Below are 25,609 nucleotides of genomic sequence, written 5' to 3' on the forward strand. Positions count from 1 at the left end.
CGCTCGGGAGGCGGCTCGGTGTTCAGTGCTCGTGGGTGCTCGGGGTTCGGGGATTCTCAAGGCTTCGGGCGGGACCTCGGTGCTCTGGGCTCGTGGGGGGCTCGAGATTCGGGGGGGGTCTTGGCACTCGACGGGGGACCCGGGAGAGCACAGGGCTCCAGGGAGGGAGCTCGGGTTTCAGGGTTCGGGGGGGAGGCTTGGTTCTCGTAGCTCGGTGGGGGCTCAGGGCTCGGGTGGGCTGGGTCTTGGGGCTCAAGGCACGGCGGGGGGGTGGGCCTCGGTGGGGGGTCAGTGTTCGGGGCTCGGGGGGGACACGGTGCTCGGGGCTTGGGAGGGGGCTCAGGGATCGGGGCTCACAGGGGTGCTCGGGGCTCGGGGGTGCTCAGTGGGGGGGTTCAGGGGGGCCTCGGGGCTCTTGGCTTGGGAGGGGACTCGGAGTTCGGGACTCTGGGGGGCTCTGAGCTCGGGGCTCGAGGGAGGCATGGTGTTCGGGGCTCGTGAGGGGGGCAAGGGGTTCGAGGAGGGGGACTCGTGGGGGGGCTCCGGAACGGTCTCGTGGTGGGTGGGATCTCAGGTTTCGGGGTGGGGCTTGAGTTTCGGGCCACGAGGCTCTGGGCTCAGTGGCTCGGGGCCCGGAGCTCCGGGGGGTGCTCGCTGCTCAGGCCTCAGGGGGGTTGGGTCGGGGCTTGGGGGTTCTCGGTGTTCGGGGCTCGGGGGTCATGGGGTTAGATGCCCGGGGGGTCTCGGGGCTCAGGGGAGGGCTCAGGGCTCGCAGCTTGTGGCTCGGAGGGGCTCCGGGCTCCGGAGTGTGCTCGGGGGAGGGCTTGGGGTTCGGTGCTCGGGGCACTGGGCTTGGGGCTCGGGGGGGTGGTCGGTGCTTGGGTTGGGCTCTGGGGGGGGCTCGGGGGGGGGGGGGCTTGGCCATGCTCGCGTATTGTGGAAGACTCGGGGCTCAGGGGGGGCTCTGGGCTCGGAGCTCGGTGCTTGGGGGGGGGGGGGGCTCGGGTCTTGGTGGGAGCTCTGGTTCGGTGGGGTGTGGTGCTCGCGGCTCGGGCCTGGCTCGGGGTTCAAGGCTCGGGGGAGGGGGCTGTGGGCGGGGTTTGGGGTTCGGGTCTCGGGGGGGAGGGGGGATGGCTTGGATGGGCTCGGTTGGGGCTTGAGGCTCGGGACATCGGCTGTTGCTTGGGGCTCAGAGCTCGGGGGTTGGGAGGGGTGGGGCTCGGGGCTCGGGGAGTGGCTCGGGGCTCGGGGGGACTCGGGGCTCGGGGAGTTTGGTGTTCGGGGCTCAAGGGGGGCTCGGTGGAGGGCTCGAGGCTCGGAGGGGATCTCGGGGCTCGGGGGGGGGGCTCGGGGGGCGAACCCGTTGCTGGGGTGGCTCAGGGGCTCGGTGGGGGGAGGGACTTGAAGCTCGGGGGGGGGGGAGGTTCTGTGGGGACTCATGGCTGGGGGGTCGGGGCTCGGGGGGTGCTCGGTGCCCAGGGTGGGCTCTGGGGGTGTTTGGGGGGGTGACTCATGGCTGGGGGGAGGGGCTCCGGGGGTTTCGGGGGGGGGCTCAGTGCTCGGGGGGGGCTCCGTGCTTGGGGGTGGGGCTCGGGTCTCGGTGGGGGCTCGGGCTCGGCCGGGTGCTCGGGGCTCGGGCCTGGCTCAGGTTTCGGGGCTCGTGGGGGAGGCTAGGGACTCGGGGAGGGGCCTGGGGGGGTTCGGGGTTCAGGTCTCGGGGGGATTTCTCGGTTGGGGCTTGGAGCTCGGGACATCGGTGGTTGCTCGGGGCTCGGGAGTGGGGCTCGCAGGGTGTGCTCGGGGGCGTGGAGGGGACTCGTGGCGCGTGGGGGGGCTTGGTGGCAGGCTCAGGGCTCGGGCCTCTGGTCTCGGTAGGGGCTCGGGACTCGAGCGAGGGGGGGGGTTCTTGGGGCTCAGGGTTGTCTCGTGGCTCAGTGCTCTGGGGGGGGGCTCGGGGGACTCGTGGCTGGGGGGAACTTAGGGCTCGGGGTTCGGGAGGGGCTCGTGGCGGTGGGTGGGCGGCCCGGGGTTCGGGGGGGCTCGGAGCTCAGGGCTCGGTGGGGCTCGGTGCTCGAGGCTCGGGAGGTGGCTCGGGGCTCGGGGGCGGGCTCCGTGTTCGGGGCTTGGCGCTCAGGGGGGCTCGATGCTCGGGGCTCGGAGGGGGTTCAGGGCTGAGGGGTTGCTCGGTGTTCAGGGCTTGGGGGCGGGGGGGGGGCTCAGTGTGTTCGGGGCTCAGGGCTTGGGGGGAGGGGGCTCAGGCTCGGGGGAGGCGGTTCGGGGCTCGGTGCTTGAGACTCGGGGGAGGGGCTCGGGGGAGGCTCAGGAGCGGGCTCGGTGTTCGGGACTCGGGGCTGGGGTGGGGGCTCGGAGCTCAGTGGGGCAACTTGGGGCTTGGGGCTCAGCAGACAACGTGGTGTTCGGGGTCAGTTCCGACGCAGGCGCAGAAAAGGGTTCGTGTAAATTGCGCTGGGGAGGGGGCGGAGTCGGAGATTATTTGTCCTAACATGCATATTTCGGGGGACACAAGCACAGGAGCGCGAGTTAGGATACATAGTCACTGCGAAATAATAACGGTCATGTGGCACTGTTCCTGTGTGGAGCCATCTTGTGTAAATTGTGTCACCAGAATATATCACACACAAAGCATTCAGTCTGTTTGTATCTTTCCATCCCACAGGCAAGTGTCCTCCAAGGAAGCCGAGATAATGTCCACCACCAGCCCACCGCAGCCGTTGTCACCGTCCGATTTCCTCGACAAACTGATGGGGAGAACCTCGGGCTATGATGCGCGAATCCGCCCAAATTTTAAAGGTACAGGCGCCCCGCTTACCTCTCCCAACAGTTTGGACCCTGTCCGCTGCTCCACATGCTGAAAGATGCACCAAACCTGCCCCTTCCACAAGCCCATCCTCCACGGGACTGCTGGCACTGGACTGGAGTGTGCACAGAAGGAGGCAAATCGGTCCACTGTGCATGGTGTGGCCCCCAGTAACGGGGGGACCCCTGGCAGAGCGTCATCGTGTGTGGAGAATCTACGCAGAGCTTCACACTTTGGAGATTGCACATCTCCAGCCTGTCAGTTGCTACCCAAGCGGCAGGACAGCTCAGGCTGAACCACCTCAATAACAGAGGCCGAGTTTGTCAAGGTTTGACCAACTGGGAAACTCGAGCAGCCAGAAGCCGTGACACTGTTCCTTGCGATGGCAGAGTCTCAGTGCCCCTCTGTAGACAGGGGAGAACGGGAACGTCCTTCTTCACTATGAAGACTGAGTGCTGATCGGATCAAGGTGTTTACAACGTTATATGGCTTTGATAGGCTAGGTAGAGAGAAAATATTTCCTCTGGCGGGAGAGTCCGCAGCAAGGGGGCATAATTTTAAAATTAGAGCCAGACCCTTCAGGAGAGCCATCAGGAAATACATTTTCATAGTAAGGATAGCAGCAACCTGGAACTCCCTCAGCAGGAGGCTGTGGGTGCTGGAGCATTCAAGGTTGAGAACAATACCTATCAGAAATCTGCAACTAATTGAGGGTAAATGGAGTTAAGGTATACAACATGATCTAATCAATAGTGTAACAGGCTCGAGAGGCTGAATGGCCTCCTCCTGTTCCTAAGGTAACAGGCTCGAGGAGCTGAATGGCCTCCTCCTGCTCCTGTGTAATAGGCTCAAGAGGCTGAATGGCCTCCTCCTGTTCCTGTATAACAGGCTCGAGGGGCTGAATGGCCTCCTCCTGTTCCTGTGTATCAGGCTCGAGGGGCTGAATGGCCTCCTCCTGTTCCTGTGTAACAGGCTCAAGGGGCTGAATGGCCTCCTCCTTTTCCTGTGTAACAGGCCCGAGGGGCTGAATGGCCTCCTCCTGTTCCTGTGTAACAGGCGCGAGGGGCTGAATGGCCACCTCCTGTTCCTGTGTAACAGGCTCGAGGGGCTGAATGGCCACCTCCTGTTCCTGTGTAACAGGCTCGAGGGGCTGAATGGCCACCTCCTGTTCCTGTGTAACAGGCTCGACGGGCAGAATGGCCTCCTCCTGTTCCTGTGTAACAGGCTCGAGGGGATGAATGGCCGCCCTCTGTTCCTGTGTAACAGGCTCAAGGGGATGAATGGCCGCCCTCTGTTCCTGTACTCGACTCTACCATTAATCCTTCACAGAAACCTGTCGATATTTAAATTAATGATACAAACTGTCCCATGTGACACTGCTCATAAAGAAAGGACTTGCATTTATGGAGCAACTTTCACCACCTCAGGACGTCTCAAAGCGCTTCACAGCCAATGAATTATTTTTGAAGTGTTGTCATTGCTGCAATGTAGGAAACGCGGCAGCTAAAGTGCCCACAGCAAGCTCCCACACAGAGCAGCAAGGTAATGGCCAGATGTTTTTGTGATGTTGGTTGAGGGATAAATATTGGTTGTTACCCTTCAGGGAAGCAGGGTAAAGAATTGACGGATATTCAATTTGAGGATCAGCCCTGTAAAGGCTCAAGCTGTCAGAGGTGTGCATTTCCCACCATTTGTTCCGCCCCTCTGTTGATAAAACAACCAAGCTGTCACCATTCGCTGTGCTAATGAAGCAGCATTTTGTTCCCAATGCATCCTGCATCAATTACACAAGCTCCTGCTGCAAACCGCCTCCCAATCAGGTTAGAGAAATGAACCCTGGTGCCAATTAACTACTGAGATTGGGCACACGGGGTCAGCACTGCGGGCAGCACACAACGGCCCCTGTGTCCGCTGGTTTCCAGAGCAGAGAAGCAGTTGGATTTGCATCGAGCAACTCAAAATAGCCAGCGAAGCACAAACAGGGCAGCTTGCTATGGCATTGAGGGTAGCCTGGCTGAGTGAACTAGCAAGGTCGCATTGGGTGAGGGAGCGTTCTGGTAATGTGGCAGAGAAAGACCTGAGGAAGAGGTCGAGGGCAAAACAGAAGCAGCAAGGGGTGGAGAAGAGATAAAAGTCAGCAACAATATAAAGATCAGATCGGGAGAAGGAGGGAGATCTGAGACGGTTGGATGCAAATACACAAAGTACTGTGACTAAACCGGGTGGATGAGAGGCTCAGATTGTGGTGAGGGTCTGATACAAGAGCTGTAAAGCAGGCACGGCTGAGCCGAGGGCAGGGCTGGGAGCTGAACATTTCCGTTACAGAGCGATAGAACAGGGACAAAGGGAGGAAGGGTGGGCATGTTCATCAATGATTCGGTTACAAGATCAGGAGGCAGGTGTAGGATGATTGTGTTCCACTCTACTTTGATCCATAAACCTCGGGAATTACAGGAAGGACTCCACACAATGCAAAGTTTAGGCTTAAACCCAACTGTTAATTTATTACACAAAAAACAAATAAAAATTACAGGACAAGACTTCTTAGAGATTGCTCGAAGACATACAATCGCCCATCCAGCCAGTTGCTGCTGCTGTCGCTTGTCGGCTCGTGGAGCGAGAGAAGGTGTTGGGTCCCCGCTGCCTGCTTCGTGGTCATTGGTCCTTCGACTTGTCGTTCTGAGGTGTTTCTTCGACCGGTTCCCCTGAGCTGTTGTTCTGAGCTCTTCCTGTTGTTCCGAGCTCTTGTTCTCAGCCCTTACAGATATATCCATTCGATTACACACATCTCCTGCTGGGTTGCTTCCAGTGAATGCATCTGGATCAGTCTTGATGGCTGTGATGATGGGTCTGGATCTGTTTGGGTGGCCACAATTTTCACACGGAATCGACAGGGCAAAAGATAACTCCTTATCTGCTGTGCCCCGTTATCCAAAAATGCACGCCTTGTGGGATCCTTTGTTGTCCTGGGTTTTCGCAGACTTGCAGTCTCCATAGGGAACTGGTTACCCACTCCAGTCAATTAATCCATTGGCTCCTCTGCCTGACTGTATCAAGCCCGTTGTCTCAATGTTAATCGGGTCTCGCTCCTGACCACAGAGATTGTATTAATCAGTTCTGAGTCACCACCTGCCCCAGGCTGGCACTCTTTCTCCCGCCCAACAGTCCCACAGGTTTTCTTTAAAACCATTTTAGCCCGTGGCCTCTTGCTGTGCCTTGATCATAAAATGTGTAACCCTCACACAGGCATGGAGGGGCTGAATCAAAGGATGAATCAGTTGGGTTAGAGTTGAAGAATAGGAAGGGGACTGTTATTATTCAGGCAGTATATTATATTATAGAGCAGCCAGCAGTGGGAATGAGCTAGAGGAAGAGATTCAGAGGCAAAGGACAGAGATATGCAGAAGCAACAAAGCCCTACTAGTATCAGCTGTGGCTCAGTGGGTAGCACTCTCGCCTCTGAGTCAGGAGGTTGTGGGTTTAAGTCCCACTCCAGGGACTTGAGCACAAAAAAAATCTAGTCTGATATTCCATCATCATCATTATAGGCAGTCCCTCGAAATCAAGTTCTCAAGGACTGAACAGTCCAATATGGGAATTACGGTCTCTGTCACAGGTGGGACAGACAGTGGTGGAAGGAAAGGGTGGGTGGGACTGGTTTGCCGCACGCTCCTTCGCTTGGTTTCTGCATGCTCTCGACATTCCAGTGCAGTGCTGAGGGAGTGCTGCACTGTCGGAAGTGCCGTCTTTTGGATGAGATGTTGAACTGAGGCCCCGTCTGCCCTCTCAGGTGGAAGTAAAAGATCCCATGGCACTATTTTGAAGAGCAGGGGAGTTATCCCCGGTGTTCTGGTCAATATTTATCCCTCAATCAACATAACAAAGAACAGATTATCTGGACATTATGACATTGCTGTTTGTGGGAGCTTGCTGTGTGCAAATTGGCTGCTGCGTTTCTCACGTTACAACAGTGACTACACTCCAAAAGTTCTTTATTGGCTGTAAAGCGCTTTGAGATGTCCGGTGGTTGTGAAGGGTGCTATATAAATCCAAGTCTTTCTTTCTTAATAATTTTACATTACCAGCTCATTTCAAACCATCACTAGCAAATTTCCCAGATCAGTCAGTCCGTGCACACACCGCTGCAACACTCAAATCACTGCGGCCTCGGTTACCAGGGCAACATGTGCGGCACTTTCCCAACAGAAAGGAGAGGGCATCTGGAGAGAGGCCAGCTCTTGACCAGGAGGCTGGGTCCCTCGAGAGACCAGGGGGGTCACCGTTGGATCCCTCGAGAGACCAGGGGTTCACCGCTGGGTGCCTCGAGAGACCAGGGGTTCACCGCTGGGTGCCTCGAGAGACCAGGGGTTCACCGCTGGGTGCCTCGAGAGACCAGGGTGTCACTGCTGGGTCCCTCGAGAGACCAAGGGGTCATTGTTGGGACCCTCGAGAGATCATGGGGTCACCGCCGGGTTCCTCGAGAGACCGGGGGGGTCACCGCTGGGAGCCAATGTTGGAATCAGGGCACCCAACAACACAACCAGCATTTCTTCATTGTAAAGAGTTCCATGGGATCAAGGAACAGGAGGCTTCGGACCAACACAATACAATAATGTCAGTGACCTCACGATACACTGCCCACGGTGAATATGCACTAGTACACCATGCCACCACCACTGGGCCAATGGCCATCCTGGGGCCACTCAGCCAGATTTATTGAAGGCAAGTCGTGTGTGACTAACTGGATTGAGTTCTTTTGAAGAAGTAATGGAGAGGGTGGATGAGAGTAGTGGGGTTGATGTGTATATGAACTTTCAAAAGAAGTTTGATAAAGAACCACATAATAGACTTGTTAGCAAAACTGAAGCCTATGGGATAGAAGGGGCGGTGGATGTGTTGATCCAACATTGGCGATGGGACGGGAAGCAGAGAGTAGTGGTGAACGGTTGTTTTCCTGACTGAAGGGGAGTGTGTAGTGGTTCCCCCGCCCCCCGGGGTGGGTATTGGGACCACTGTTCTTTTTGATATATATTAATGACCTGGACATGGGTATATAGGGCACAATTTCAAAGTTTGCAGATGACACGAAACTTGAAAATGCAGTAAAGAGTCAGGAGAGTAGTAACAGACTTCAGGGGGCCAGCCTGGTGAAATAGACAGACACGTGGCAGATTCAATTTAATGCAGGGAAGTGTGAAGTGATGCATTTTAGTCGGAAGAATGAGGAGAAGCAGTATGCAAATAGTACAATTTTAAAGGGAATGCAGGAACAGAGCGACCTGGGGGGACAATTCGTCAGCGGTGGCAGGGCAGGTTGAGAAGGCTGTTTAAAAAAAAAAGCATATGGGTCCTGGTCTTCATTAATAGAGGAATGCAGCACAAAAGCAGGAAGTTAGGTCCCAGCTAGAGTATTGTGTCCTATTCTGGGCACCGGGCTTTAAGAAGCATGGCAAGGCCTTAGAGAAGGTGCAGAGGAGATTACCCACAATAACCCAGACTGGTACCAGGGATGAGAGGCTTCAGTTACGTGGAGAGACTAGAGAAACTGGGATTGTTCTCCTCAGAGCAGACGAGGATATGGGGAGATTTAATTAATCTGTTCAAAATGATGAGTTTTGGTAGAGTAGATCAGGAGCAACTGTTTCCACAGGTAGTGGAGTCAGTAACCAGAGGACACAGATTTAAGATAATCGGCGATGGAACCAGAGGGGAGATGGGGTGAATGTTTTTACGCAGCGAGTTGTTGTGATCGGGAACGCGCTGCCTGAAAGGGCTGTGGGAGCAGATTCAATCGTAACTTTCAAATGGGAACTGGATAAATACTTGAAAGGAAATAACCAGCATAGACATGTGGGCTGAACGGCCTCCTTCTGTGCTGTATCATTCTGGGACTCTGACTCTCTGTTTGCAGGGTCAGAGTTGTCTTTCCTTTGCTGATCATGGTGCCTCCGTCTCCTCCAAGCATCAGCGAAAGGCCTTCCAGAATGGCAGACATTTAGCATGAAGTTTTTATAGTGACATTGAAACGTTGGAGTCTGTCCCAGACACAGTTCGGAGTACACTGCAGTAGATACACAGTGAGCTGGGACATGTTCACTGACTTGATCATGGTTCACGCCAGAAACTTGGCAGCACAACCCTGCCCCTCCCTCATGCTCGTGGCCCACTGGATTGTTGGGGCTCAAGAGCTGTGTCTGTGTCCGGGCTACTAACACCAGCTAGGAATCCCAACAGGGAAGTGGAGTGAAAATACAACCAGGCCCATGTTTCCACTCAATGTGCGGTGGAACATACGATCGGTGTGTTAACGCAGCACTGCCAGTGTGTGCACAAGTCGGGTCGGGTCGGTGTATGTGCGCAGCACTGTCAGTGTGTGCACAGGTCGGGTCAGGTCGGTGTATGAGCGCAGCGCTGCCAGTGTGTGCACAGGTCGGGTCGGGTCGGTGTATGAGCGCAGCACTGTCAGTGTGTGCACAGGTCGGGTCGGTGTATGAACGCAGCACTGTCAGTGTGTGCACGGGTCGGGTCGGTATTATAACGCAGCACTGTCAGTGTGTGCACAGGTCAGGTCGGGTCAGTGTAATAACGCAGCACTGCCAGTGTGTGCACAGGTCGGGTCGGTGTAATAACGCAGCACTGCCAGTGTGTGCACGGGTCGGGTCGGTGTATGAGCGCAGCACTGCCAGTGTGTGCACAGGTCGGGTCGGGTCGGTGTAATAACGCAGCACTGCCAGTGTGTGCACGGGTCGGGTCGGTGTATGAGCGCAGCACTGCCAGTGTGTGCACAGGTCGGGTCGGGTCGGTGTAATAACGCAGCACTGCCAGTGTGTGCACAGGTCGGGTCGGTGTAATAACGCAGCACTGCCAGTGTGTGCACAGGTCGGGTCGGTGTATGAGCGCAGCACTGCCAGTGTGTGCACAGGTTGGGTCGGTGTATGAGCGCAGCACTGCCAGTGTGTGCACGGGTCGGGTCGGTGTAATAACGCAGCACTGCCAGTGTGTGCACGGGTCGGGTCGGTGTATGAGCGCAGCACTGCCAGTGTGTGCACAGGTCGGGTCGGTGTATGACCGCAGCACTGCCAGTGTGTGCACAGGTCGGGTCGGTGTATGACCGCAGCACTGCCAGTGTGTGCACAGGTCGGGTCAGGGCGGGCCGAATCTACAGACAGGGAATGTCACAGCAGTCACCAGCACCTGCTGAGAGGTGCACACAGTCACCATTCCGAGAGGGGAATGCACACTGTCTGAGCTGCAGAGGAGTGGGGGGAAGGAGAGGGAGAGGGAGAGGAAGGAGCTTCTCTCTGTCTCTTTCTCTCTCCCCCTCTCTCTCTCCCTCTCTTTAGCTCCCTTTCTCACTATTTATCTATCTCTACAATTCCTTTGTCTCTCTCTCTCTCTTTCTCAATGCCTTTCTTAGTCTGTCATTTTTTTCTATCCCTTTCTCTCACTGTCTCTCTCTCTTGCTCTGTCTTTCTCTCTCTCTTTCTCTCATTCTCTCTCTTTTTCTGTCTCTTTCTCTCCTCTATCTCTCCAATTCCTATGTCTCTCTTTCGCTCTCTCTCTCTCACTGCCTTTCTCGATCTGTCTTTCTTTCTCTATCCCTATCTCTCTCTTTCTCTCTTTCTCTCATTGTCTCTCTCTCTCTCTCTTTCTCTCATTCTCTCTCTTTCTCTGTCTCTCTCTCTCCTTCTCTATCTATCTCTCCAATTCATTTGTCTTTCTCTCTCACTACCTTTTTCAATCTGTCTCTCTCTCTCACTCTCTCTCTTTTTCTCTTTTTCTCTGTCTCTCTCTCTCTCTCTCTCTCCCTCTCTGTCTCTTTCCCCCTCTCTCTCTCTCTCTCTTTCACTTACTCCCATTCTCACTCTTGTGCTTTTTGCTCTAATGATTATGTTTTTGTTTTTGCAGGTCCACCAGTGAATGTCACTTGCAATATTTTTATCAACAGTTTCGGCTCAGTGACTGAGACCACCATGGTGAGCATTGTTGAAGTGAGACCTCTGCATGCGCGAGATCAGCAGTCACCGGTACCCATCGCTTCACCCATCGCGATCTGCTTTCCTCCAATCATTCTCCCTCCACAATTGATTTGCAATGAGGGGTTTTGGTTGAAGATGATACTCCAGATTGTGGTGTGAGCGCCGCGCTGTCGGAGGGGCCGTCTTTCGGATGTGACATTAATTCGAAGCCCTGTCTGCTCTCTCAGGTGGATGTAAATGATCCCATTTTGAAGAAGAGCAGGGGAGCTATCCTCGGTGCCCTGGCCAATATTTATCCCTCAATCAACATAACATACAGATTGTCTGGTTATTGTCACAATGCTGTTTGTGGGAGCCTGCTGTGCACAGGTTGGCTGCCCCGTTTCCCACATTACAACACTGACTACAGTTCAGAATTACTTCATTGGCTATAAAACACTTTTGGATATCCCAAGGGAATGAAAGGTGCTATATAAATGCAAGTTGTTTCTGCAGAGACATTGGGTAGAGTTCTGCAAGGGTTTGTTGATCGCAGACAGTGCACCATTTTGACGATCTCCTGCCGAGTTACAGCGGGAGCTGGGGGACCCTCCTACTGAAGCTCGACCCCATTTCACATACGCACGATGCTCGGTACCTGAATGCCCCGCTCAGTGAGGGGCGGAGACATTCAGGCCGGGGGGGGGGGGGGTTAGTGTCAGAGCCCCTGCTGCTGATCACGTTCCACCACATCTTCACAAAGTGTTGTCCTGTGGGTGTCAGCCCAGGTCAGGGGTCGCCTTTGATTCCCTCCACAGTTGAATATCCTGCTAGAGTGAGGTACCAGAGGGTGGACCAGCACCATGGATCTGGACCTCAGCAAGAACCAACAGCCCAGATATAAGGAGAGAAACTCCGTGATACAGTCTCGGAAAGAGGGGATCATAGAATCATAGACATTTACAGCATGGAAGGAGGCCAGCTAGCCGACCAAGAGCTATCCAGCCTAATCCCACTTTCCAGCTCTTGGTCGTAGCCCTGTCGGTTACGGCACTTCAGGTGCACATCCAAGTACTTTTTAAATGAGTTGAGGGTTTCTGCCTCTACCTCCCTTTCAGGCAGTGAGTTCCAGACCCCCACCATCCTCTGGGTGAAGAAATTTCTCCTCTAATCCACTCTAAACCTCCACCCAATTACTTTAAATCTATACCTCCTGGTTCTTGACCCATCTACTAAGGGAAACAGGTCCTTCCTATCCGCTCTATCTAGGCCCCTCATCATTTTATAAACCTCAATCAGGTCTCCCCTCAGCCTCCTCTGTTCCAAAGAAAACAGATCCAGCATCTCCAATCTGTCCTCATAGCTAAAATTCTCCAGTCCGGGCAACATCCTCATAAATTTCCTCTCCAGTGCAATCACATCTTTCCTATAATGTGGTGACCAGAACTGCACACAGTACTCCAGCTGTGCCCTAACCAGTGTTTTATACAGTTCAAGCAGAACTTCCCTGCTCTTGTATTCTATACCTTGGCTAATAAAGACAAGTATTCTGAATGCTTTCTTAACCACCTTATCCACCTGGCCTGCTACCTTCAGGGATCTGTGGACCTTCACTCCAAGGTCCCTTTGTTGCTCTACACTTCTCACTGTCCTACCATTTAAGATTTATTCCCTTGACATGTTAGACCTCCCTAAATGCATTACAGGTTGGACTTCTGTGGTCCGGCACCCTCGGGAGAATTTTCCGAACCACGGGAGGTCACGCCAAGCCTGTCGACAGGACCCGGCTCCTGAGCACCACCGCCACGCTCCCGCTCCTGTATAATATTAGAATGTTTCCCACATTATGTTTCCGATGTGGCTGGCACTGCTTCCTGTGCAAGCCCAGCACACACGGTATTCCCTGTCACATTCCAACATAGCTCCGCCGATGCCGAAGCTCAACCACGGATGTTTCCGGACCAGAGAATCACGGACCAGAGAGGTCCAACCTGTACCTTACACTTCTCTGGATTGAATTCCATTTGCCACAGTTCTGACCAGTTCATTGATATCTTCCTGCAGTCTATAGCTTTCTTCTTCATTATCAACCACACAGCCGATTTTAGTGTCATCTGCAACTTCTTAATCATACCCATTATATTCAAGTCTAGATCATGATATATAACCACAAAAAGCAAGGGACCCTGCACTGAGCCCTGCGGAACCCCACTGGAAAATCCTTCCAGTCACAAAAACACCCATTACCTTTGCTTCCTGCCTCTGAGCCAATTTTGTATCCAACTTGCCACTTTACCCTGGATCCCATGGGCTTTTACTTTCGTGACCAATCTGCCATGTGGAACCTTATCAAAATCTTTGCTAAAATCCATATACACTACATCATATGCACTGCCTTCATCGACCCTCCTGGTTACCTCCTCGAAAAATTCAATCAAGTTAGTCAGACATGACCTTCCCTTAACAAATCTATGCTGATTAATCTGTGTCTTTCCAAATGAAGATTAACCTGTCCCTCAGAACTTTTTCCAATAATTTTCCCACCACCGAGGTTAGCAGCAGCAGCAGACAATCCCCCTGTGTCACCCCGGGGGGAGATCGGGAACAGACCGCCCCAGTCTGTCTCTCCGGGGGGAGAGCGGCACCAGACGGGACCCTGTGCCTCCCCAGGGGAGATCGGGAACAGACGGCCCTTGTCTGTCTCTCCGGGGGGAGAGCGACCCCGGACGGGACCCTGTGTCTCCCCGGGGGAGATCGGCCCCAGACGGCCCCTGTCTTTCTCCCTGGGGGAGATCGGCCCCAGACGGCCCCTGTCTTTCTCCCCGGGGGAGATCGGCCCCAGACGGGACCCTGTGTCTCCCCGGGGGGAGATCAGCCCCAGACGGGACCCTGTGTCTCTCCTGGGGGAGATTGGCCCCAGACGGGACCCTGTGTCTCCCCGGGGGGAGATCGGCCCCAGACGGGACCCTGTGTGTCTCCCCGGGGGGAGATCGGCCCCAGACGGGACCCTGTGTGTCTCCCCGGGGGGAGATCGGCCCCAGACGGGACCCTGTGTGTCTCCCCGGGGGGAGATCGGCCCCAGACGGGACCCTGTGTGTCTCCCCGGGGGGAGATCGGCCCCAGACGGGACCCTGTGTGTCTCCCCGGGGGGAGATCGGCCCCAGACGGGACCCTGTGTCTCCCCGGGGGGGAGAGCAGCCCCAGACGGGACCCTGTGTCTCCCCAGGGGGGAGAGCGGCCCCAGACAGGACCCTGTGTCTCCCCGGGGGAGATCGGCCCCAGACGGCCCCTGTCTGCCTCTCTGGGAGGAGACCGGTCCAGACGGCTCCCTGTATCTCCCCCGCACACCGAGGGTGACCGAGGATCACTCAGGGAACCTGAGGGTGAATGACAAATTATTCAGCGTTGGAATTTCAATCAGACAGACAGTAATTGAGAAAACATTGCAGGAAATACTAATGAAAGACAAAAAGACTTGCATTTATTTAGCACCTTTCTCAACGGGACATCCCAAAGCACTTTAGTGATGTTGGTTGAGGGACACTGGAGAGAACTCCTCTACTCTTCTTAGAATAGTGCCGTGGGATCTTTTATGTCCTCCTGAGAGGGCAGATGGGACCTCGGTTTAATGTCTCATCCGAAAGATGGCAACTTTGACAGTGCAGCGTCCCTCAGTACTGCCTCTCCGACAGTGCAGCACAACTTCAGTACTGCCCCTCCAACAGTGCAGTGCTCCCTCAGTACTGCCCCTCTGACAGTGTGGCACTCCCTCAATACTGCCCGTCCAACAGTGCAGTGCTCCCTCAGTACTGTCCCTCCATCAGTGCAGCAGTCCCTCAGTAGAGTGCCTGGATTATGCGCTCGAGTCTTGATCCTGCGACCGTGTGACTGAGAGGGGAGAACACTACCACTGATCCATGCTGACACTAAGGGGGAATACATATCCCTGTTGGCTGACCGACAGCCAACTTTGCCCACCGTTGTTCCACCTGCAAGTAGTGATGTCAGGACTGTGGTGTGTGAGGCAGAAGTCACAGAGGGCCAAGGCTGTCAGCCTCAGAATGTCATTGCGTGAAACGTTGCCGAGGGTTTGCACGAAGCAGAGTGCCACCACGGTACTGGAGTGGGTTTTTCACCTTACGCTTCTGCCTTGGCGCTGTCAGTGACAGGAGAGGGAATGGGCTGACAGCCGGATTCGCGGCCCAGCGACTTCCCTTGGTTAGAATGCACGGCTAGGCAGCTGGGAGCGGCGGGCATTGGGTAGGTCGGCCTCCCATCCCCCTGTGCTGGAACAATTCATTGATCCCCATCAGCCCTCCATCTGCAGGGGCTCCGATTCCGTCGAGTTTTGAGGGAACATGAGGCAGGGACCTTTATTGCAAAAGGGGTTGAGAGATTCACAGTGGGAATAGCAGCTCACTGACCAAATCTTGTTGAGTTGATATCCTCACCCTCTTCCCTTGTAAACAGTATAAGGTCATGGGGGCATTTGTATCCTGATTCTGACAGGACCCAAGTCAGAACCTTAGATGTTTCAATCAGAGGTGATCTTATTGATATGTATAATATTCTGAGGGAGCTCGACAGGATAGATGCAGAAAGGATGTTTCCCCCCGTGAGGGAATCTAGAACCATGGGGCACAGTTTCAGAATAAGAGGGTGCCAATTTAAAACTGATATTAGGAGGAATTTCTTCTCTCAGAGGGTTGTAAATCTGTGAAATTCTCTGCCTCAGAGAGCTGTGGAGGCTGCGTCATTGAATATATTTAAGGTGAAAATAGAAGATTTTGGAGCGATAAGGAAGTCAAGGGTTATGGGGAGTGGGCAGGGAAGTGAAGCTGAGTCCATGATCAGATCAGTCATGAACTTATTAAATGGCGGAGCAGGCTTGAGGGGCCAAATGGCTGACTCCTGCTCCTATTTCTTATGTTCTTATGTGATGTGAACTCTCCTTCCATGGCCATAACCATTTCTAAACTAACCAATGGGGAGGTTTCCTAGGCTCCCACAACCCATAAATTGAGCAGGGGTGAGGGGCGCGGCCAAACACACCCACTGGACGCGTGAATCCCGCAGGGTGTCAACCCAGAATTCCGAGCGGGAGCTCGGTCTCCATTCTCCCGCGCGTGGTTTGAACCCTGACCTTTCTGACTCCGAGGCGGAGCATCACGACTGAGCCAAAGACTCGCTGTGTCACACAGGCTAAAGATAATACGGTTAAATAGGGATATAACTGTTGGCATGCAGGTACAGCAGGCGGTGAAGAAGGCAAATGGTATGTTAGCCTTCATAGCTAGGGGATTTGAGTATAGGAGCAGGAAGGTCTTACTGCAGTTGTACAGGGCCTTGGTTGAGGCATCACCTGGAATATTGTGTTCAGTTTTGGTCTCCTAATCTGAGGAAGGACGTTCTTGCTATTGAGGGAGTGCAGCGAAGGTTCGCCAGACTGATTCCCAGGATGGCTGGACTGACATATGAGGAGAAACTGGATCGACTGGGCCTTTATTCACTGGAGTTTCGAAGGATGAGAGGGGATCTCATAGAAACATATAAAATTCTGACGGGACTGGACAGGTTAGATGCAGGAAGAATGTTCCCAATGTTGGGGAAGTCCAGAACCAGGGGACACAGTCTAAGGATAAGGGGTAAGCCATTTAGGACTGAGATGAGGAGGAACTTCTTCACTCTGAGAGTTGTTAACCTGTGGAATTCCCGACCGCAGAGAGTTGTTGAAGCCAGTTCATTGGATATATTCAAGAGGGAGTTAGATATGGCCCTTACAGCTGAAGGGATCAAGGGGTATGGAGAGAAAGCAGGAAAGGGGTACTGAGGGAATGATCAGCCATGATCTTATTGAATGGTGGAGCAGGCTCGAAGGGCCGAATGGCCTACTCCACCTATTTTCTATGTTTCTATGTCTATGTTAAATCTTGGATAAAGAGTCAGACTCGATTCTGCAAGCTAAAAGTAAGGTCTGACCATAGTCCTTTATTACAGATCTCAGAGTGCCTCTCCAACTTGAGGCCTCCTTATATACAGGTGCTCCCAAGGGATTATGGGATCCCTTGGGACTCCAAGGGATAAGTCCTCTGGTGGTTAGACATGGCAATTACAGGTTTACATATATAACAACACTCCCCCCCCCCCCCACCCCCAAAAGGTAATAGTGTAACTATTACCAATGTGAGTCGATCTGGGGCCTTCCTTTCCCTGGTTGATCGTCTCGGTGTCAATGCTGGTATTGGTGAGTCATTTGTTGGGCCTTCGCTGGGCTGCTGCACAGCTGGCCTTGCTGGACTGCTTGGGGTGGTGAGCCTTGCTGGGCTGCTGCGGGTGATGGGTTGTGCTTCGTGGTCAACCGCTGGGTCGGTTGCCACTTGTGTGTGTGTGTGTGTGTGTGTGTTGGAGGGTCGAAAATGGTAGATTCTATTGTGGGTTGTTCTGGATAGTCCGTAAATCTGAGTTTGCTTTGGTGCTAGTGTTTTCTGCAGGTGGGTCCATTTGCGAGTTTGACCACAAACACCCTACTTCCCTCTTTGACCAAAACCGTACCAGCAATCCACTTGGGACCTTGTCCATAGTTCAACACAAATACAGGATCATTTACTTCAATTTCGTGTGACACATTTGCACGATCATAATACGTATTCTGTTGAAGCTGCCTGCTCTCGACCTGTTCGTGTAGATCAGGGTGGACTAACGAGAGCTTTGTCTTAAGTGCCCTTTTCATGAGCCATTCTGCGGTAGCTAAGCAGGATTCTGGATAAGTCTGCAGTGAGCTTTCAGTTACCCTTTTCAAGCTCTGCTTGATTGTTTGAACTGCTCGTTCTGCCTGACCGTTGGACGCTGGCTTAAACGGGGCAGATATGACATGTTTAATCTCATTGCGGGTCATGAATTCCTTGAATTCGGCACTGGTAAAGCATGGCCCATTGTCACTTATAAGGACATCAGGCAGGCCGTGCATGGCAAACATGGTCCGTAGGCTTTCAATGGTGGCAGCGGACGTGCTTGCCGACTTTATCACACGCTCAATCCATTTGGAGTACGCATCTATAACCACTAAAAACATTTTTCCCAAGAATGGGCCTGCATTGTCGACATGAACCCTAGACCACGGTTTGGAGGGCCAACTCCATAAACTTAGTGGCGCCTCCCTGGGTGCATTGATTAACTGCGAACATGTATTACATTTGTGCACACAGAACTCTAAGTCTGCATCGATACCGGGCCACCACACGTGGGATCTGGCTATCGCTTTCATCATTACAATGCCTGGGTGTGTACTGTGGAGATCACTAATGAAAATGTCCCTGCCCCTTTTTGGCACATAGGAGGCAGTCTGCCTGTGTAGACATTTCACCTTTGTGCCGCTGGTACGGCTTTATTTCTTCCTGCATCTCTAACGGGTCACTAGACCAACTCCTGTGGAGCACACAGTTTTTTACTAAGAACAGTAAGAGGTCCTGGCTCATCCAGGTTCTAATCTGTCGGGCGGTACCCTAACCCTAACCCTAACCCTAACCCTAACTCTCGAATGCTTCCATTACCATAACTAAATCTGCAGGCTGTGCTATCTCTACCCTGGTGATGGGCAATGGTAGCCTACTGAGAGCATCGACACAGTTTTCTGTGCCTGACCTGCGGCGGATGGCGTAGTTGTATGCGGACAAAGATGAGATGTCTATACAGGCAGACTGCCTCCTATGGGGTAATCGGGTAGTTGTGCCAAAAAAGGGCAGGGACATCTCTGGATGCGGGCCGATGCATTCGTATTTATCCCCTTATTTTCAGAAAAGAGCGATATAAGCAGCTTATGGTCGGTTTCCAATTCAAATTTGAGCCCGAACATATATTGATGTATTTTCTTTGCCCCGTAAACACACGCTAACACTTTTTTTTCGATCTTAGACAGACTTCTGGATTTATAAGCAACCGGTTGCAATTTCCCAAATTCATTAGCTTGTTGCAATACACACCCGACCCCGTACGACGACACATCACATGCTAGTACCAAACGTTTACATGGATCGTAAAACACAAGCAATTTGTTTGAACATAACAGCTTCCTAGCTTGCTCAAAGGCATTTTCTTGGCTTTTAACCCATCCCCATTCATCTCCCTTACGCATTAAAGAGTGCAGGGGTTCTAACAATGTGCTAAGACCCGGTAAGAAGTTACCAAAATAGTTCAGGAGTTCTAGAAACAATCACAGCTCCGTCACGTTCTGTGGTCTCAGTGCGTTCTTGATTGCCTCCGTCTTGGAATCGGTGGGTCTGATGCCATCCGCCGCGATTCTTCTCCCCAGAAACTCCACTTCAGACACCAGGAAAATGCACTTCGAGCGTTTTAGCCTGAGCCCCACACAATTAAGCCGACTAAGAACCCCCTCCAGGTTCAGCAGGTGCTCGACGGTGTCCCGACCTGTAAACAAGATGTCATCCTGGAAGACCAGTGTGCGTGGGACCAGCTTCAGCAAGGTTTCCATGTTCCTCTGGAATATCGCCGCGGACAATCGAATCCCAAAGGGGCATCTGTTGTAAATGAAAAGACCTTTGTGCGTGTTGATGCAGGTGAGGCCTCTTGAAGATTCCTCCAGCTCCTGCGTAATATAGGCCGAGGTCAATTCTAGCTTCATGAACGTTTTTCCTCCCGCCAGCGTCGCAAATAGGTCATCTGCCTTTGGTAGCGAGTATTGATCCTGCAGCGAGAAACCATTGATAGTTACTTTGTAATCACCACAGATTCTGATGGTGCCGTCTCCCTTGAGAACTGGAACAATCGGACTGGCCCACTCATTGAATTCGATCGGCGAAATGATGCCTTCTCGTCGCAGCCTATCCAGCTCGATCTCCACCCTCTCATCATGTAAGGTGCCGCTCTCGCCTTGTGATGGATGGGTCACACCCCCGAAATCAAATGGATCTGCACTTTTGCTCCTTGGAACTTCCCAATGCCTGGTTCGAACAGTGAGGGGAACTTGCTTAGGACCTGGGCACATGAGGTGTCGTCGACAGACAAAAGTGCTCGGACGTCGTCCCAATTCCAGCGTATCTTTCCCAGCCAGCTCCTGCCGAACAGCGTGGGGCCATCGCCCGGTACCACCCAGAGTGGTAAATCATGCACCGCTCCATCATAAGAGCGCTGCCAATTACGGGAATCAGTTCCTTTGTGTACGTGCTAAGTTTGGTACGAATGGGAGTCAGGACTGGCCTTGAAGTCTTGTTGCACCACAACTTATCGAAAATCTTCTTACTCATTATGGACTGGCTTGCGCCTGTGTCCAGCTCCATGGACACCGGGAGTCCATTTAATTCAACCTTCAGCATTATCGAGGGATACTTTGTGGTAAATATGTGCACCCCCTATACCTCTGCCTCCTCAGTCTGAGGCTCTGGTTCGTCATGATCCACCATGGATCTGTCCTTCTCTGCAACATGGTGGTTTGCAGGATTAGCAGGGTTTGCAGCTCACCTGTATAAATGTTGGAGGTGTCCCATTGTTCCACAGCCCTTGCAAACGTATCCTTTGAAGCGGCATGAATGGAATCGATGGTCACCCCTGCAGCGCCAGCAAGATGTTAATTGCTTTGTATTCACCATCCTTGATGGCGGACTCTGAGTCATCTGCGGACATGCAGCTACAGGCGTGTAGGTTCTGCCATGTACATTTCGATTCGAAAACAACATCATTTTGTTCACAGTACTTGCAGCAGCACTAGTGTGCTGGGAAATTTGTTTGGTATTGCCACTGGTGGAGATAAACGCCTGGGCTATTGCTATGGCTTTACTCAAGGTTGGGGTCTCTACAGTCAAAAGTTTGTGAAGTATTACTTCATGGCCAATGCCAAGTATAGAGAAGTCCCTGAGCATATGCTCCAAGTATCCTTCAAATTCGCAATGTCCTACAAGGCGCCCTAGTTCGGCGACGTAGCTCACCATTTCCTAGCCTTCAAACCTCTTGTACGTGTAGAACCGATACCTCGCCATCAGAACACTTTCCTTCGGGTTTAGATGCTCCTGGACCAGTGTGCACAACTCATCATTCGACTTGTCTGTGTGTTTTGCTGGAGTGAGCAGGTTTTTCATGAGGCCATATGTTGATGCCCTGTAAACGGTGAGGAGGATCGCCCTTCGTTTGGCAGTGTTCCCTTTTCCTTCCAGCTCGTTGGCCATGAAGTGTTGGTCAAGTCACTCCACGAAGGTTTCCCAATCGTCTCCCTCTGAAAATTTCTTAAGGATGCCCTCAGTTCTCTGCATTGTTACGTTGGGGTTCATCATCTGTATCTCGTTGCCAGTTGTTAAGTCTTGGATAAAGAGTCAGACTAGATTCTGCAAGCTCAAAGTAAGTGTGACCTTTATTACAGATCTCAGAGTGCCTCTCCAGCCTGTGAGACCTCCTTATATACAGGTGCTCCCAAGGGATTGTGGAATCCCTTGGGACTCCAGGGGATAAGCTCTCTGGTGGTTAGGCATGATAATTACAGATTACATATATAACAATAACGAGTAGGGAAAACAGAGTGGGTGGGGGAACACATGCACACAATGAAGAAGAATGTTATACACCTTTAGAATAGATCCAGGGTGGAGTTCGGCAGGAAGTTCCCCCGAGTGACCACTGTAACTTGGGTAAATGGTGTTTGCGTTCCCCAGGGTCTCTGGGAATCTTCTGTCGAAGTCACATCACATGTCAAAGGATCATTGTCCAGATTAGGTCAGACAGCTGTTCTTTCTCCTGGACTTTATGTCTTCAGACACTTGTCACATTGAATTTCTGTAATCGTCCGGCTTGTGGCTTCCTGCAAATTCTGGAGCGTGCAAATGTGCCTCTCCGCATCTCTTCTGTCCGTGTCTGATTCCTCCTCTTTCCCTCTCTTGCTCGTGCTCCTCTCCTGGGAACAGCGAAAGGGCAGCAGTGTAGTCAGCCCCAGAGCAAGAGCTGGAACCAGCACATGGGCCGATGGGCTGAGCAGCTCCTTCTGTGCGGAAGGTCCTACTGTATCTCTGTAATTCCATTCTCTTCAGTTCTTCTTTCACTCACTCCCTCCAGAGTCACTGGGGTCTGTATTGATGATATACACTCCCTCCAGAGTCGCTGGGGTCTGTATTGACGATATACACTCCCTCCAGAGTCGCTGGGGTCTGTATTGACGATATACACTCCCTCCAGAGTCGCTGGGGTCTGTATTGACGATATACACTCCCTCCAGAGTCGCTGGGGTCTGTATTGACGATATACACTCCCTCCAGAGTCACTGGGGTCTGTATTGATGATATACACTCCCTCCAGAGTCGCTGGGGTCTGTATTGACGATATACACTCCCTCCAGAGTCGCTGGGGTCTGTATTGACGATATACACTCCCTCCAGAGTCGCTGGGGTCTGTATTGACGATATACACTCCCTCCAGAGTCGCTGGGGTGCCAGTGGAGGAGAAGAAGGCCTGGCTGTGATGTATGCTCACAGGTTTGTAGAGTTGTTGAGAGTCAGGGGGCACTTGTATAATTTGCGCCTCAGTGCCCTAAAAAAAACACACAAAAAACAAAAAAAAGGAAAAAAAAAAAAAGGGCACTTGATAAATGTTTGGAGTGTCCTCCCCCTTTAATCAGGGGGGCACTTGATTCAATTGTTTAATTTGATTGCAACCAAAAGAGCTGTAGAGCTGTTGAGTTGGGAGTGGCTTAGCCAGTCACGCGATGTTCACAAGACTCAATAAAACCCCAGCCAGTTGGGTCGAGGTATGCAGTTGTGAGCCTGGTGGATGAACGGGTAATGTGTAGTGTGATTGTTAAACCTTTGTTAATAAACCAACTAGTTCTTAGTAGCAATGTGTTGCTATGAATTCTTAAGCAAAGAACCCATGAAGCAGATACAGCCCCAGTGATTCGGAGGCCCCGGCCTCACTTACTTTGGCCGGGCGAGCTGTGGGGCGTAGAACAAACCGTCCGACACAGCACCCCAGATCCGGTGGAGGAACCAGTCCAGAGCTGCCCCCAGGAAAGGGGGGGGGGGGTCATGATGGCGGAGGGAGGAGGTCCCAGAGCAGCAATGGCCTAGAGGAGTGGAGGAAGGTGACTGCGTCCTTTCCTGTTTATTTTACACATGGGGTGAGTTAACAGGCTCTGTGTTCATCTATAGAGGAACTAACAGGCCCTGTGTTCATCTATAGCAGCGTATTTGGAAAGCAGTGACGGGATCGGTCCAAGTTAGCATGGATTTATGAAAGAAAACTCATGCTTGATGAATCTCCTGGAATTTTTTGAGGATGTAACTAGCAGAGTGGACAAGGGAGAACCAGTGGATGTGATGTATTTGGACTTTCAAAAGGCTTTTGACAAGGTCCCACACAAGAGGTTAGTGTGCAAATTCAAAGCGCATGGTATTGGAGGTAATATACTGACGTGGATAGAGAACTGGTTGGCAGACAGGAAGCAGAGAGTCGGGATAAACGGGTCCTTTTCAGAATGGTAGGCAGTGACTAGTGGAGTGCCGCAGGGCTCAGTGCTGGGACCTCAGCTCTTTACAATATACATTAACGATTTAGATGAAGGAATTGAGTGTAATATCTCCAAGTTTGCAGATGACACTAAATTGGGTGGCGGTATGAGCTGTGAGGAGGATGCTAAGAGGCTGCAGGGTGACTTGGACAGGTTAGGTGAGTGGGCAAATGCATGGCAGATGCAGTATAATGTGGATAAATGTGAGGTTATTCATTTTGGGGGCAAAAACATGAAGGCAGAATATTATCTGAATGGCGGCAGATTAGTAAAAGGGGAGGTGCAACGAGACCTGGGTGTCATGGTTCATCAGTCATTGAAAGTTGCCATGCAGGTACAGCAGGCGGTGAAGAAGGCAAATGGTATGTTGGCCGTCATAGCGAGGGGATTTGAGTATAGGAGCAGGGAGGTCTTACTGCAGTTGTATAGGGCCTTGGTGATGCCTCACCTGGAATATTGTGTTCAGTTTTGGTCTCCTAATCTGAGGAAGGACTTTCTTGCTATTGAGGGAGTGCAGCAAAGGTTCACCAGACTGATTCCAGGGATGGAGGGACTGACATATAAGAAGATACTGGATCAACTGGGCCTTTATTCACTGGAGTTTAGAAGGATGAGAGGGGATCTCATAGAAACGAATAAGATTCTGACAGGATTGGACAGGTTAGATGCGGGAAGAATGTCCCCAATGTTGGGGAAGTGCAGAACCAGGGGACACAGTCTAAGGATAAGGGGCAGGCCATTTAGGACTGAGATGAGGACAAACTTCTTCACTCAGAGAGTTGTTAACCTGTGGAATTCCCTGCCGCAGAGAGTTGTTGATGCCAGGTCATTGAATATATTCAAGAGGGAGTTAGATATGGCCCTTACAGCTAAAGGGATCAAGGTGTATGGAGAGAAAGCAGGAAAGGGGTACTGAGGGAATGATCAGCCATGATCTTATTGAATGGTGTTGCAGGCTCGAAGGGCCGAATGGCCCACTCCTGTACCTATTTTCTATGTTTCTATGTTTCTATAGAGGAACTAACAGGAAAGGATGAACAGGCTGGTGCTGTTTTCTCTTGAAAGGAGAAGACTGAGGGTTGACCTGACAGAGGTGTTTAAAATTATGAAGGTATTCGATAGCCTAGACGTAGAGAAGATGTGTCCACTTATAGAGGCGACCAGAACTAGAGGTTATAAATAAAAGATAGTCATTAATTCAGGAGAAACTTTTTTCTTCAGAGAGTGTTGAGAATGTGGAACTCACTACCACAAGCAATAGTTGAGGTGAATAGTGTCGATGTATTTAAGGGGCAGTTAGATGAGCAAGAGGGAGACAGGATTAGAGAGTTATGTTGAGTGGGTAAGGTGGAGGGTTGGGCGGAGCCTCGTGTGGATCATAAACCCCGGCATAGAGCAGTTGTGCCGAATGACCTGTTTTAGTGCTGTGAATTCTATAAAACACAGACTTGTTGATAGTTTACAAAACCCTTCTTTAGAATCTCTTCGAGTACCATCACAGAATCACACACCATCAACATCCTGGGGGTTACCATTGACCAGAAACTTCACTGGACCAGCCACATAAATACTGTGGCTACAAGAGCAGGTCAGAGGCTGGGTATTCTGCAGCGAGTGTCTCACCTCCTGATTGGCCCCCCCATCCACCACCTTCAACATTCACTCCCTCCACCACCGGCGCACTGTGGCTGCAGTGTGTACCATCTACAAGATGCACTGCAGCAACTCGCCAAGGCTTCTTCGGCAGCACCTCCCAAACCCGCGACCTCTACCACCTAGAAGGACAAGGGCAACAGGTGCATGGGAACACCACGTTCCCCTGCCAGTCACACACCATCCTGACTTGGAAATATATCGGCCGTTCCTTCATCGTCGCTGGGTCAAAATCCTAGCACTCCCTCCCTAACAGCACTGTGGGAGCACCTTCACCACACGCACTGCAGCCGTTCAAGAAGGCAGCTCACCACCATCTTCTCAAGGGCAATTACGGATGGGCAATAAATGCCGGCCTTGTCAGCGACGCCCATATCCCCAAACGAATAATTAAAAAAAATAATGGCTTGTTGTTTCCCACAGGATTACAGACTCAACGTGTTCCTGCGGCAACAGTGGAACGACCCCCGCCTGGCGTACAGCGAGTACCCTGATAATTCCCTGGACCTGGACCCCTCCATGTTGGACTCTATCTGGAAGCCCGACCTGTTTTTTGCCAACGAGAAAGGGGCCAATTTCCACGAGGTGACAACAGACAACAAGCTGCTGCGGATCTTCAAAGACGGGAATGTGTTGTACAGCATCAGGTGAGGGATGCCCCCAGGGACCACTGACTTGTAA

General features: G+C 52.3%; 1 protein-coding gene across 1 annotated transcript in view; it reads left to right on the plus strand.

Annotated features, from left to right (window-relative positions):
* The window catches only part of glra4a (glycine receptor, alpha 4a), a 284,892-nt gene that overhangs the window by 101,505 nt on the left and 157,778 nt on the right, over positions 1-25,609 (plus strand). Inside the window, exons 4-6 of the mRNA XM_070884005.1 lie at positions 2,678-2,811; positions 10,727-10,794; positions 25,352-25,575. Coding sequence (XP_070740106.1) covers positions 2,678-2,811; positions 10,727-10,794; positions 25,352-25,575 — 426 coding nt within the window. The remainder of the gene's footprint in view (positions 1-2,677; positions 2,812-10,726; positions 10,795-25,351; positions 25,576-25,609) is intronic.

The sequence above is a fragment of the Pristiophorus japonicus genome, chromosome 6 (assembly GCF_044704955.1).
Source record: "Pristiophorus japonicus isolate sPriJap1 chromosome 6, sPriJap1.hap1, whole genome shotgun sequence".
In the NCBI taxonomy this organism is placed as follows: domain Eukaryota; kingdom Metazoa; phylum Chordata; class Chondrichthyes; family Pristiophoridae; genus Pristiophorus; species Pristiophorus japonicus.